The sequence below is a fragment of the Chinchilla lanigera genome, unplaced genomic scaffold (assembly GCF_000276665.1).
Source record: "Chinchilla lanigera isolate Chin_1 unplaced genomic scaffold, ChiLan1.0 scaffold00030, whole genome shotgun sequence".
NCBI lineage: Eukaryota > Metazoa > Chordata > Mammalia > Rodentia > Chinchillidae > Chinchilla > Chinchilla lanigera.
This window is the reverse complement of record NW_004955431.1, coordinates 5037228-5051588: the sequence shown is the minus strand read 5'-3', so window position 1 is coordinate 5051588 and position 14361 is coordinate 5037228. Positions and strand designations below refer to the sequence as shown.

At 42.4% G+C, this 14361-nt stretch overlaps 1 protein-coding gene across 7 annotated transcripts in view; it reads right to left on the bottom strand.

The window, feature by feature from the left end:
• Window positions 1-14361, bottom strand: part of Wdfy2 (WD repeat and FYVE domain containing 2) — a 277243-nt gene that overhangs the window by 35059 nt on the left and 227823 nt on the right. For all 7 annotated transcript variants that reach the window (XR_261449.2, XM_013515763.1, XM_013515761.1 and 4 more), the window contains 2 exons: window positions 12818-12944; window positions 1763-1868 (listed from right to left, as the gene is read on the bottom strand). Coding sequence is in view for 6 of the 7 variants with exons in the window: in XM_013515763.1 (XP_013371217.1) it covers window positions 1763-1868; window positions 12818-12944 (233 nt within the window). In the remaining variant the exon portion in view is untranslated. The remainder of the gene's footprint in view (window positions 1-1762; window positions 1869-12817; window positions 12945-14361) is intronic.

Here is a 14361-nt window from a genome sequence, read left to right as displayed (position 1 = left end):
CACTGACGCACCGTGCCGATCCTGTCCCTGTTCTTGCTGCTTCTTGTCCTCTAAAGCCCACGAGGCTCCTGCTCAGAGCACATCCAGCCCCAGTGGACCGTCCATAAGCCCTTCCCCGAGAATTTAGCCGAGCAACAACTCCCGCTCCAACACCGGCACGAATGTTTCATCTTACATCTGATGTGATTCCTCGTTTATGACCCTAACTAGCAATCTCAAATTTTCTGAAAGCCTCTCTGTGCATCAGGTTGGCCAGTGCTTTATTACAGTCTCAGCTCCCCCAGGTCGGGCACCGCACAGCCCCCGCCATGGCCAGGACGACGATCCCCAGACAGAGCGGCACAGAGACATCACAGGACATTTAGGTTTAGAAACATACTTGCAGAAGGTATGTGGATGCATTTCCACTGCTTACTCAGACACTGACTTTCTCACAGAGACTCGAAAACCACCACATACTAAATCTCATGTCAAGAAGCATAACTTAAGCAAGAGGGCTCAAAGGATCATGCATCACCACCTGCTTTTAACGCTGGAAATCACCTGTCATCCTCCTCTGAGCCTCTCTGCATAGAGGGCAGAGGATACTTGTTTGCAGGGAAAAGATCCTGGCTGTTTTGTTGCTCAGCCTGGAAAGCTTGGAAAGAAGCCATGCCGGACTAGGTGAGACTGTCCCTGATTCAAAGCAGGCCACCAGGCTGGGCCCAAGTCTGGAGCGTGGCTTGTGTGACCAGCACTCACTGTAACGCCCCTCGGCTCTGCATGGAAGGTGCCAAGTGTACTTTTGAAAAGCAATATTCTACAAGTCCCGCTTCCGAACAGTAATGATCATTTTAATTAGTTACTAATAGAGCTCCTGTGGATTTATGGTTTGAGCAAATAAAGCTTTAATCTTCTTAAGCATTTAATTACTGGGATTTGAAAGGCATTACTTTGTAGGTAATAGCAACTATTCTCTTGAAACGAGACTGGGGTAAGGGCAGGGAAAGAGTTTGGGAAATAGCTTTTGTCTGGTAACAGTGTTCTTCTTCTAATTCTTTCATCCTGCAAGACATAAATTAAGAGAATGTACACTCTCAAAGGGAAAGGCTACCCAGAATAACTCTAGGGTAATGTGAAAATGGGTATCTTCAAAGTACTTGTCAAAGGGGCTTTTCAGTAAACATATCAGTTGTTAAAATGCTCAAAGATTAAAAGTCAAGTTCATTAAAAGAGAGTGTTCTGATTAAAATTTAAGTATGTTTTATCTGATAAAATTAAAAAGTTGAAAAAAAGATGGGTACTTAGAACATGAGTCATAAAGTAGCACAAAAATTACTTCTAGTATTTCTATTAATACTTATTCCTATTCATACCAAATTAAGGTTACTTACTTCTTAGCCACTGTTACCCTCTATAACACAAAGCCTGGGAGTTTCTTGTTTTCAGGGGGCATTTTATAACAAAGGGCTAATCACTGGGAAACAGAAGGTTCCTTTTTCTCACCTGTACTTTTGCTTTGAGTGGTTTAATAGATCAGGGTATAAAACGACCTAAGGTGTAAACATCTTAGTCTTAATCAAAATTCACACGAACTCTCTGTCACATTAATGTTCCATGCCAGTTTGTGAAGGGGGAACAAGGGAACTCGCCTCCTACTGTAACTTTTAATACTCTGAAGCAATGTCTTATTTCATGGTTTGGTTATCGAAGAAGTAAGAGATAAGCAGGAGGGGAGATGAAGGCAGAACCGCAGGGCCCAGCCCAGCCTAGTGACACCCACCTCCTGCCGCTCCACATCCATGTTCCAGATGACAATGCCGCCGTCACCACCGCAGGAGATGAGCTGCCGCGTGTGCTGTGCATAGGAGAGGGCCTGGACCTTGTCGCTGTGAAAGAAACCAAGGGCTGGTGACAACGCAGGTAAGCAAGTACAAGGCCTAACGGCAGAAATCCCAGTACACTTGACCAATGCACACATTTACTCTGAGCCGCAAGTGTGGACCCCAGAAACCTGAAAGGATCTTTAACCTACTAATGGTCAGAATTAACCTGTCTAGGTGCTGCTTCAACAAACTCGGGCCCTAGGAGGCGCAGTCTTTGTCAACAGCCAACACCTAAAGAGAAAAGCTCATTGTTGAACTGGTTCTAGTTATGCTTTACTGGTTTTCCCTTTCTTTAACTAACTAAAGTCCACAGTACACATTCATTTTATATTTTCTTAAACCATGAGTTTACATTTGAGAAAAATATCTTTTAAGCATTTCTGAGGTCATCTACTGAGATGTCACCTGGGTTTAGGTGACAGAGAAGCTTTTCCTTGGCTCCTGAAATGAATCGAAAGCAGCGATGGACTGGAACTTCACTGACTCTTTACTACTCTAGTTTTTATTTCCTTTCTTCTAGTGTTTTATTTTTCTTTCTAGTTTGTACGTGGCTGACACGTTATTTCCTCTTCCCCCAGTGGTAAGAATGGTAGAGAATCCAGTTTTCTGGCTGACAGTTTGGTGATCACTAGCAATGGATTATAGTGATCTACTGAGAGCAGGGTTATCCGGCTTCGTGGTCATTTTTGTTTGTATTCGTCAATTTTGAGTCCAAATCAATTAAGAATGTTGGACCTGCTGGGAAGGATAGCAGTTCTTTGATGTCTATACGGCTGATGTAAAAGTAATATGTATCACAATGGAAATACTGGCCATTCATGCATGAACTCTGGTGGCCTGCTAAATTGCCTGCACATATCAAGACAGTTCTAAACGGTCTATATTCTCCTCTTCCCACTGTTCTTCTGAAATAAACTACTGTGGCACAATTAAATAAGCTACAATTAAAATGAAGAGTCAAGACTACGCTAGGTGAAATAATGAAAAAGAAATACAAGTATGTACATACTTTTGTTTCTGACAGAAAAAGTAGTTGTGTCTTAAATCAGTGCTTCTCAAACCTTTTGGTTTCAGGATCTCTTTATGCTCTTAAAATTTATCTGAGAACATCAAAGAGCTTTGGTTTAAATGAGTGATAACTATCAATATTTACTCTATTTCAAATTAAAAGAGAAGTTTAAAAAATATTGATTCAAATAAAAAGTTGAATCCATCTTATTTTAACATCATCTGTATTTTGTGAAAAATGTATTTTCCAAAAGAAAAATTGTCAAGAAAAAAGTAATCGTTTAAGGAAACGTTTCTACTGTCTGGTTTAATAGGAGATGGTATGCATATCTTTCTGCATCTATTGTGACATCATTTATCATGTAGCCTGTGGAAAACTCCATTGTATACTCAAGATAATAAGGGTGCTAAAGTGTTAATTTACTGCAGAATATGAAACGGAAACATGAAGGACACAACTTGGAAATGAGTTTTATTTGCTTTGGTTTACGGGCTAAAAGAGCTATAAAAAGCATTATAATTTGGGCAAAGTTCCCTCAGCGTTGACGGCTTGCTTCCCTGGTTTACTGACTAATGCCTCTAACTATAATATGAAAGCATATTCTTTACCTTCCGCCTAGCTGGAAGAGAGTCTACATCTCATCAGAATTATTTTCAGTGCTTTATGTTGACTTGACTAATGTCTTGGATTATTTAAGGGAGGGAGATAACCAAAAGGGTCTTGCTTGTTAAAAAGGACTCAATTCTTTTTTTTTTCTGGTACTGGGAATTGAACTCAGAACCTTGTGCCCGCCAGGCAGGTGCTTGTGCCGCTGAGCTATATCCCTGGCCCAATTCTTTAAAAGTATGTATTTTCAGTGTTTATTTAAAAACGTTTTTATTGTTACTTTGATCATGTAGGTAGCCAGATGTTATTTTTGGAGCAACTGTCCTGTTGTGCTAACAAGTACCTAAGACTCTTCTGACAACTCTTTTGGCTTTGACTTTCCACGCTGGAATAGACCATTTTATGCCTAAATCTCTTTTTGAGAGGTACTGGAAAATTGTAAGGATTTATTCCTTTACCTTACAAAAATAAAAATAGAGATGCTATCTATAACTGCATTTAATGTGGTAATGTTTTAAGAGTTAGGGCTGGGGTTGCAGCTCAGGGGTAGAATATTTGCCTGTTATGCACAAGGCTCTGGGTTAGATCACTAGCATCATAAGAAGAAAAGAAGAGAAAAGAGAAGAGAAGAGGAGAGGAGAGGAGAAGAGAAGAGAAAGAAGGAAAAGAGAGGGGAGGGGAGGGAAAGAAGAAAAGAAGGGCAGGAAGGGAAGAAAGAAGAGTCATACGAAAGCATGAAAGGAGCTGTCAGCCTTCCTTCCCTAGGCTAAGAGAGTATTAGTAAAATGTTATTAATAAAAACATTTTCAATATTCTATGCAAAGACCCTGGAAACTGGCTAATGTTCTCATTATCTATGATGTGTTTTTACCCCCAGGGAACACAGTCCTCAAAACTCTTAGGAAATAGCTACCCCAATAGCTACTGGGCATCCCAACAGAGAAATTTACTCTCCCCATTCTGATATTATTGGCAAGCCACTAAGTTTCTATTACCTGCAGATCACTTTTATATTATTCTGATACTTGTCTGAAGGCTGTGCTGCAAGCACAGGCCAGGGTCTGTGACATCAATAAACAAGAATCTCAAGAGTTTCACAGAAAGGCCTGCACGTACCAGGTGTTTAGGAATATGGACACTTCAAAGAATAGACTGCTGGGATCAGGTCACTGAGCTGACGTTGCTTGGATAATTTTTAAGATGTGCCAGTGGGTTGAGTCAAGTTTTCTGGGCTCTTTCAGTCTGGGTACAGATGGCTTTATGAACATGGACTGCTAAACCAAGAACCACCAAAATAAAAATTAATTACAGTTTATTCATATGACTGAATGAACTGAAGAGGGAAATTTTATTGTGGATAGTTGCCTGGAATACTGTTGATACTGTTTCAATGTTCTATTTTCTGGATATATGAGGCTGTCTTTTTCCTTACTTTTTAAGTCATCTCTAGCCTATAATTTAGTAAGCTGTTTTTATAATCTAACTCAAAATATTTTAAGAGATACCCAATTCTCACTTACTTCCCAGAATTTAAAAGTGACTGAGTTCCCTTAATTGTCAAAGCAATAGGGTTATCTGCATAGACTCAGTGAAAATCTATGCACAGGACATAGCTGGGCAAACCAGCTGTACAACTGGAGCATCACATTTGAGAACTGAATCAGAAATGACTCCCTACTTTAAGTACTCACTGAGCCAAGGCCTACAAAGCCTTTCCCCCAGAACTACGGTTTTCACGGTCCTAGCCTTACGGGAGGTAAGGAAGGCACCTTGCAGGGAGCCTAGTAAATGCTGGAAACTCCCAGGAATTTATCCAAGATTTAAAGTACTGTAGGTAAAGTACAGTAAAGAATTTCTCATGTTTGGTCTCCTAGCCTTAGAAAAGCGAGTAACAGAGGTGCTTGAAAAGTCCAATCCGAGATTGAGCATAACAACTCCCAAGCAGAAGTTAAATTTTGTGGGCGTTAACGGCTGTTGAATATTGTATGGTTCTAAACATATAAAGCAAACCCAAGAAGGCTTTAAAGGGTTGATAAATACTCTAGTATACTCTTCTGCGTTATTTGATTCTACAGGGGTCTGTACGTTCGGACCTTTAGCTGAGCTATTTTATAACTCTACATTATAAAAAACTGACATGACTACAAAGAAATCTTGTCCAGTGAAAACACCACTATCCCTAGGTTCCCCCTCACCTACAGAAGAAGCCAGCTGTACAACTTCTCAAAATTCATTTGAGCAGTTTCCATACCTATGCACGCGTCTTCTTTCTTTTTTACCTTTGGACAGGACGCAATATCTTAGTAATTCTCTTATTAATTAATGACTAATATAAAACCTTTGACAGGTATTCGTGTTTTTTAACAGTCAGTTATTTTGTCACTATCCTGCTTGTTATTTTATACTCTTAAAGTATGGAGTCCCAGCACCCCGACATTCAGGGATAAGAAGGAGAATCTATCTCGTTGAACAGACTTGTATTTTTCTGATATGAACTACACTTCATTTGTTAAGGCATTCTGATACACATCAATGATCTTGTCAAACCAAAATAAGCCACAGAAGGAACTGCTCTGCCATTCATAGCTGACAGCGACATTCAGCAACAAATACATAATTTATGGGACTGCAGGAATGTTAATATTCCAACACGGAACAGTGGAACACAGGGATGCGTGCTGGATTCCGAGCTTTATAATATAGCTGCTCAGGGACTTCTTGATGTAAGGATTCAAAACGTAGCCACCTCTCAGTTAAAAACTAGACAAAGGAATGTCCCTGGGTTCACAGAATGAAAAGAAATCTCGCATTTGTGTTTTATCCGACATCACCGTAGCATTTATAGTAGAGAACATTTCAAAGCTGGTTATTATTTCACAGGTGAGTGTGCTCCGTGCGCTGCGCGCTGCACTGCAAATGCTCCTACAGGTGCACAGAAACCCCTCTCCAAATCGTTTATAAATACCCTTAGTGAGGCAGCCTCCTTTCTTACCAGCCCTCGCGGCAGCATATGCCCGATTAGGCCCAGATATATAATTTGAGGAAGACAGTGCAAAATGAAAGTAGAGGGCCCCTTGTGGAAAATGTATTAAGAATTACAAGCTGCTAATGGCAGAGCACTAAATCTAGCGTGGGATCCTTCTAAGGTTGGGGATTTGTGTGACTGAACAGGTCTCACACCCGTGGGCATCCCGTGTCTGGCGCTGACAGGAGAAGAGCAGAGGGGGCTTTATCCTCTTTCTGGAGCCCGACTCTCAGACACAGGCTGACATCTGCCCACAGGTTGCTTCAAGCCCTTTCTGTCCCCCAAGAGTTGGGGGATTTCAATGTAAAGCACATTTCATTTCCGTGATGGAAGTCTAGGTGATTTAGGGAAAATCTAATTAGTCATGTATGTGCTACCAGAGATCTCACTTTCCAGTATTTCTGTCTTCTAACCTTGAAGACCAGAGAAGGCTCGTGAGCAACACACACACACACACACACACACCCCGCTCCCAGATGATACCTAGGGTCATCCCGTGCTAAGAAGGCCCTAAATCGGATCTGCCTACCCAAAGATCCCTGGATTGCTGCCAGTCTGCATGAGAACTCAGAGGCAATTGCTGAGCACTGGCAGCATTCTGCAGTTCACTGGCAAGGGTGGAAGTGCAGATTAGGCACTGATCCTTTGTCCTCACATCTGTCTCCCAAACCTGCTATGTTCTAGCACATGCTGTTCTACTTTCAGAAATTTTCTTATGCTGAGAACCAGGAAAAGCTTTTCACCTCCTGAAATTTAAATCTAGAGTGACTCTTTCCATGCCCCTATTAGGGCCTCTCTCCAGTAAAATGTGTAAACTGACCCAGCTTTACCCATCTTTCCTTCTTTCAGCATAGCTTTGTGGGTGAAGGGACTTTTTTAAAAAATCATTTTGTGTCCTAAGTGCCTAATACAAAGCCTTGCCCATAGCTGGAACTAAGTAAATATTTGTTGACTGAATTATGAAGAGATTAAATCCCTATGGCAATATTTCCTTAAGACATGCTATAGGGAGGAGCAGTAGTCATATCTCAAAGTATGGCTTTTGACTTACAATTTTTATTAAGAATAACTTAAACTATGGCCATCTATTAGGCTTTTAGGTTCCATGTTGACTTTACAGGGAAATCTGATGCATTTCTTATCCAGTCGATTTGTAACCAGAATTATGGAGAGAACAGAGTTCATGAACCAAGTGACCACTGTATACCCCTTTTCTTCTGGTGGTGGCACTGGGGAGCGGGTCCAGGGCCTTTGCACTGAGCTGTGTCCTCAGTCCTTTTTCATTTTTTTGAGATAGGATGTCACAATTTGCTGAAGTGCTCAGGCTGGGCTCAAACTTGAGATCCTCACCTTTCAGCCTCCAGTGCTGGCACTCCAGGGATATGCCACCAGGCTGGGCTTACATTATGTGTATATCCTGACAATCTTGTAGGGGTCTTCCTTTCCCATGCTGTTATTTTAGGGAAGAGGAAACTGAGGCTCAGAGAGGTGAACTGCCTCGCCTGAAGCTATATGGTTGTTATTAGGAGGGCTGTATCAAAGGGCGTACACTAAGGGAATATACTACACGACCATACCCCAAAGGCATACACTGCACAGGGAATACACTCCACTGCACTACAGGAACATACTACACTATACAACACACAAGATTCCACCTTCTATGAACACTCGTAACATCTAATATTTTAATACACTTTTGTCTAGCTAAATAGTTAGAAGTAAAACACACCACTTTCATCTCCAAATAATTCCTTAGCACTTTAGTGGGAAACACTTCTAAATCTCAGGGACTTGCGAGGTGACAAAGCGATCACGCATTTGATCTTTGCCCACCCTCCCTGTCCCAAGCCCAGAAGTGGAATGTGAGATTTCTGCTCCTTTCACTACTTTAAATTAATTTACTTGGTACAAAGACATAAGCACAAATCTGCCCAATGCATACTAAAAGCCCATTTCTTTACCAAAACACTGAGGGTGCTCACAGCAAAAGTGTGACTCGTGGTAAGAGAAGTAAGACAGAAACCAAGAGCTGGACTTCTGGAAAGAGGCAGGAGACACACCAGCCACGAGTGCCAAGAGTCGCGGCTGTGACCAAGCCTCGGGCAGCTTGCTGACTCCAGTCTTGTGCAGGGTCCCTCACAGGGGACGGCAGAGCTTTACCAGCGCTGCATGTGCTTATGTTAAAGTGGAATACATTTTTATTTATAAAACAAAAGTTGCTAATTTAGGATCACCAAACATCGGGGTGATCAATGTTATGAAAAATAGCAGTAAACCTAGTAGCAGCAAAACAGCGGCCACTTTTTGTGTTTCTATTTTGTCCCTTTTATCACAGCCTATTAATTTTACAAAATGTTGGGTTTCAGTGAGTGCAATATATTTGATCACATTCACTCCCATTACCCTTCCTTATTCCTGTCCCCCGCTTGCTCCCTCCCTCTAGTCTAACAACAGTCTCCCTTCTAGTTTCCTGTATCTTTTTTAGATTCCACATATTAGGAAGAACATGTGATTTTTTTTTTTGGTACCAGAAATCGAACTCAGAACATGTGATTTTTGTCTTTCTGACTGTGGCTTATTTTGCTCAACATGACGATCTCCAGATCCACTCATTGTCCTACAAATGACAAAGTTTCATTCTCTTAATGGCTAAATGATATTTCACTGTACATATGTATCTGTGTCACACTTTCTTGATGCATTCATCTGTTCTGGGCACCTAGGCTGGTTCTATATCATGGCTATTGTAAATAGTGCCACAATAAACATGGGTATGCATGGGGAGTCAGTTCCTACAGTAACTGACTTTAATTCTTCCAGGTATATACCAAGGATGTATAGCTGGATCAAATTTTACTGGTGTACCAGGAATGGTGGTATATACCTATAATTCCGGCACTCAGGGAGGCTGAGGCAGGAGGATCTCAAGTTTGATCCCAGCCTGAGTGACTTACTTACTTACTGAGACTTTGTCTGAAACAACAACAACAACAACAACAACTAACACTACTAATAAAAGAGCTGGGGATATAGCTTAGTGTGAAGGCTCTGGATTCAATCCCCTGTAAAACACACACACACACACACACACACACACACACACACACACACACAATCATGTTCATCAAGTTGCTCATAAAATGACAGGCTTTATGTAAGAACAAAAAAAAGTGCCACTACTAGGTATAATGAGGAGGATACACCTAGGCTTTATTTCTATAGTATCCATGTAACTAATGGCTGGGTCCTGAAACTGGAAACTGAGCCTTTTCTTTGCTTCTCCTCCCATGGAGTTAGCACAACACACAGGGGCTAAAAACACCAAAATGCCTCAAATGCAGACAATGCTGTATAAACGTTCTCGGCTTTCCTCCCTTGGACTTGGAAACTTCCACGGTCATCAGTCACTCTTCAGTGCTAACGCGCTCTCTGCTGTGATGAGAGTTTTATACGTCACATCGAACGACAGGCCTTGCTTAATGATGAGCTGTGTTCTGAGGACCAAGTGTCAGGTGACTCCGTAACTGTGTGACACCATGAGGTGTTCTCACGCCAGCCTGAGTGGTAGCGCCCGCTACACATCCGACCATGTGGCTACAGCCTCCTGCTCCCGGGCTAGAAACCTGTCTGTCCATCACGTCACTGTACTGAATACTGCAGGCACTTGTAACACAAGGTAAGTAAGTGTTTAAACACATCGCACACTGAAAAGGTACAAACTATGACGCCCCTGGAAAATTTGAGCTTCTTTATCATCTTATGGGGCAACAATCTTGCATGTGGTCTATCCTGATTGAAACGTCTTTATCAGCATGTGACTATAACTACATAAATGTCACATTTTCTGCTGCTGAAGGACAGCAAGAAGCTGCAGAACCAGGAAGACAGGGAGAAATGGCCCACAACATTATGGTTAAATGTGTCCACGCCAAGGGAGCCCCTGCCCCATCCCGCCTGGCGCTCTCAGGCCCCAAGCTCACCGTTTCTGTCCCTGATTTGGAACTTGACCATTAGTCACCCGGGGAGTGGGGGTGGGGTCGGGGATGCCACTAGGAACTGTGGGAGAGCAAGAGGCATCAGCCTTGGCCACAAGTGGAAAACAAACAGAAAATGTCAGTGGGCAAGGCAGGGATCACGTGTTGGTCAATGTTCACTTGTGCACCCGCAGAGCTTCCTGGAGTGCCAGACAGGCAGAAGGGACAGCAGCTCTTCTCTAAACTGGGGAGCTTTGTGGTATCAGCTGGAATCTAAGAACGGAACTCCAAAATCCTGATCTAAAATGGTGTCTGAACCCTCTCATTAATAGAGGGTTAAACTGAAGTGCCTGTAGGGTTTTTCTTTTTTGACACAATGTTAGATGGTATTTAAATACAGGAAGTGTTGGTGGCCCACTTCTGGGTGAAGGCATGGCTACTGTGCAGAGGTCCCAGGCTTCTCTCCTGCCAGCTGTTTGCTGCCCCCTCTTTCCACCTTCCCTGGGAACCTTCTTCTGCTTCTTCAGCAGCCCGCGTGGCCCCATCCCCACCTTGGCGGTCAGACCCCTTCTAAAGAGTGATCCCAAGTGATAAGAGGAAGTTTGCTCCTCCCACCTCTGAGACACCAGGGCAAGCCCTACAAGACAGCTCACTGTATTTACTGCTAAGCTGTTTGAGCGGTAATGCCCAGTGCAACCCAGTCCCCACAGCATGCCCACCTACCCCCATAGAGCCTAATGGGTGATCTGATCAGCATGGACTCTGGGTAGGATCTATTTCATTTCAAAAAGGTCAAGCCTACACTTCTTAGAAACTGAAAGACCTATCTGTTTAAGTTTTATTTTCCTCAGACTGAGAAAATATATCCAAAAATGGAAACTTCTCCTTTTTTGTATGGTGCTGGGTTTTGAACACGGGTTTCCATGTGTGCCGGGCAGGCACCCTACCACTGAGCTACACCCCATCCCAACTTCTCCTTTTGTTATAAACTGGACATTTAAGTCTCCCAGAACCACATCTCACACGTCGGGCAAGGGCCTTTTGTACACAGTAACGCTGAGCTTAAACCTTGCAGTAGCTTATCATCTTGTGGATGAAATCTAGCAAGACTGCTTATAGACTTTATTAACCACTAAAAGTAAAACTAAGAGTGAAACTGAATGGTTCCAACAAGTATTACTGGTATTCACTCAAAACCTACACTTTATTTCTCTGAGGCTGAGCTGGCAGGAATTACCTGGCAGATCAGATAATCACTGAGTGTTACTAAACAGAACAGTGTTTCGTCTTCTCTTTTCTTCTACACGGGTGACACAAACTTCTTCTAAATGGCCTGGGCGTGTGTCCCCTTGTCAGGGAGACAAATGCGAGGGAACAATTCCTCTAATGAGCTGAGGGCTGGGCTGCACCACACACCACGCCAGAGCCAGACAATGGGTGTATCCTCTAAGGACAGGGCAGGGCTGAATACCTACTTCCCTGACAGCAAGCTCAAACATAAAATAATTATTTGTGCACCGGCCCTCCACAACTTTGTTTTTATCCAATAATCCTAAAATGCACCTTTACCTACTTAGGAGAATATTTGGAAATCAGTGTTTCCAGGCAGCTTTACCGGAAAGCTGATGCTGCTTAAGCCCACTTCCCTCGTGGGGGTGTTATTGGCATGTGTTAATGGCTGTCTGGCGTCATAATCATTTCAGAACTTTCACAACTAAAACAGAACCCAGTTAGCTCTGGACTTGTAAAACTGATCCAACATTTTCAAAGCCAAGTTCGAGCCCTGCCCCAGGAAAGCCAAGGCTTTCTCTGCTTTCCTCTTAGCCCCCTCACGGCCACCTCCTACAGAAGAAGAACCTGATAAGAATCAAGGTGAGTCTTCAGTGAGTACTTGGTGAAGTACAAAATGTACCACATAAGGATGTTATCTTTCCCTCTTCCTCAGGCTACCAGGAAACTTAAAGCCACACTCAATTACAGAAATCTTGTAGGCCTTTCTAGCTTGCATACTTCAGTTCTTTTTTCTCTCTCAAATTTTTGTTCTTATGTTTTCCCTGGTTCCAATTTTTACCTTATTTGCTGCCATTATTATTATTATTATTATTTTATTATTATTATTATTTTCGTTAGCAATCTCAAGTCCACTGTGAAACAGACCAGGGCATAAAATACAAACATGCGTTCCTACAGACACAAACCAAGGCGGCTCTTACTATGCTCCTGCCGTGCTCCGCCCCATGCAAAGGTCCTGCCACAGACCCGGCCTGCTCTTGACTCCCCTTTCAGCTGGGAATCTGTTCCTCAGGAGAGTTGATAAAAGCACCAGCACCCTTACTTGTGTCCTTGGAGTTCGATAGCTGTTCCTTTCCTCCCACCGATGTCCCACATGATGACAGAGTGGTCAGAACTGCCTGAGAACAACACTCGCTGGACTGGGTCCCAGCAGAGAGCAGTCACCCCACCTGAGAGGACAGACACAGCCGGGCATTAGTCACGAGGCAGCAACGTCACTCAACAACACAGTGGGCGTGCAAAGGACCGAGGGCCAGTGTACTTGCTGGCACACAGCAACTCTGCTTGAAAATAAGTCCTGAAAGAAAAAAATTGGCTGGAGAGTAAAAAATCCCACTTTTTATGCATTTCCCCTTAAACTGAATGGACTATAAAATCAATTACTATAAAGATCACAGAGAAATGAAAAAAGACAATTCACTGACCTTCAAAAAACAGACACAATTCTGAGAAGAATGGAAAATATTGCACTATTTGGAAATATTAACCACATTTTCTTAACTGCTATCTATCTCCTACCCTAACGATAACAGATGACAAGTAAATGGAGCTTAAAAGTACTCAACTTGATTTTCTATTTCTTTCTGCATATATAATCATAGTACGTACACAGTGCACCAAGAAAATGTATACACAGTTCAGGAAAAGAAAAACAGTATGATGTTTTCTTAACAGATGATGTTATTCCTGTATGGGAGCCCCTAGAGGATGTCATGTATCACAAAAAACCCACTACACTGCCGGCCCTTAGAGGAAAAACTGAAAATGCACATGTGGCAATCTCAATGACCAAGATTACCAAGCAGCAGTTCACCGTACTAGTGAATGTCTGGAAGCCAACGGCCACCACTTTGAGCACCTCTTGTACTTGTAGAGGCCAAAGGTAACTTGTATTACTCCCATGATGTCTCAATAAATTCACTGTATTAAAATATTGATAGAAGTTTTTCTTTTCTTGAAGTGTGTATACATGTTTTGCTGGGCCCTGTATGAACGGGGTACAATGTGATGGTGCATTACAAGCATGCATTGTGCAATGATCAAATCAGAGCAGTTAGCATATACATCTCCTCAAAGGCTTATCATTTCTTGTAGGAACGTTCAACATCCTTTCTTCTAGTTATTTGGAGATATACAATACCATGCTGTTAACCACAGACCATCCTACAGAGGCCAGGCATGATGGTGCACGACTATAATCCCAGCACTCTGGAGGCTGAGGCGAGAAAGAGGACTACTGCGAGTTCTAGGCCAGCCTGGACTACATAACAAGTCTCTCAAAAAACCAAATATAAACAAACAAAATACAGTCATCCTACAGTGCAACAGATATAAACAAACAAAATACAGTCATCCTACAGTGCAACAGAAAGCCAGCACTTATTCTGTTTCTAGTTGTAACTTTGTACCCACTGACCACCACCTCCCACCCCAGACAGTCTTTGGCATCACTCTTCTCTCCACAACTTCTAGATCTCATATGAGTGAGATCACGTGGTACTTCTGTCTGTGTCTGACTTACTTCAGTTAACATAATGTTCTCCAAGTCACCCATGTTGTCCACAAATTTCATCCCTTTTAACAATA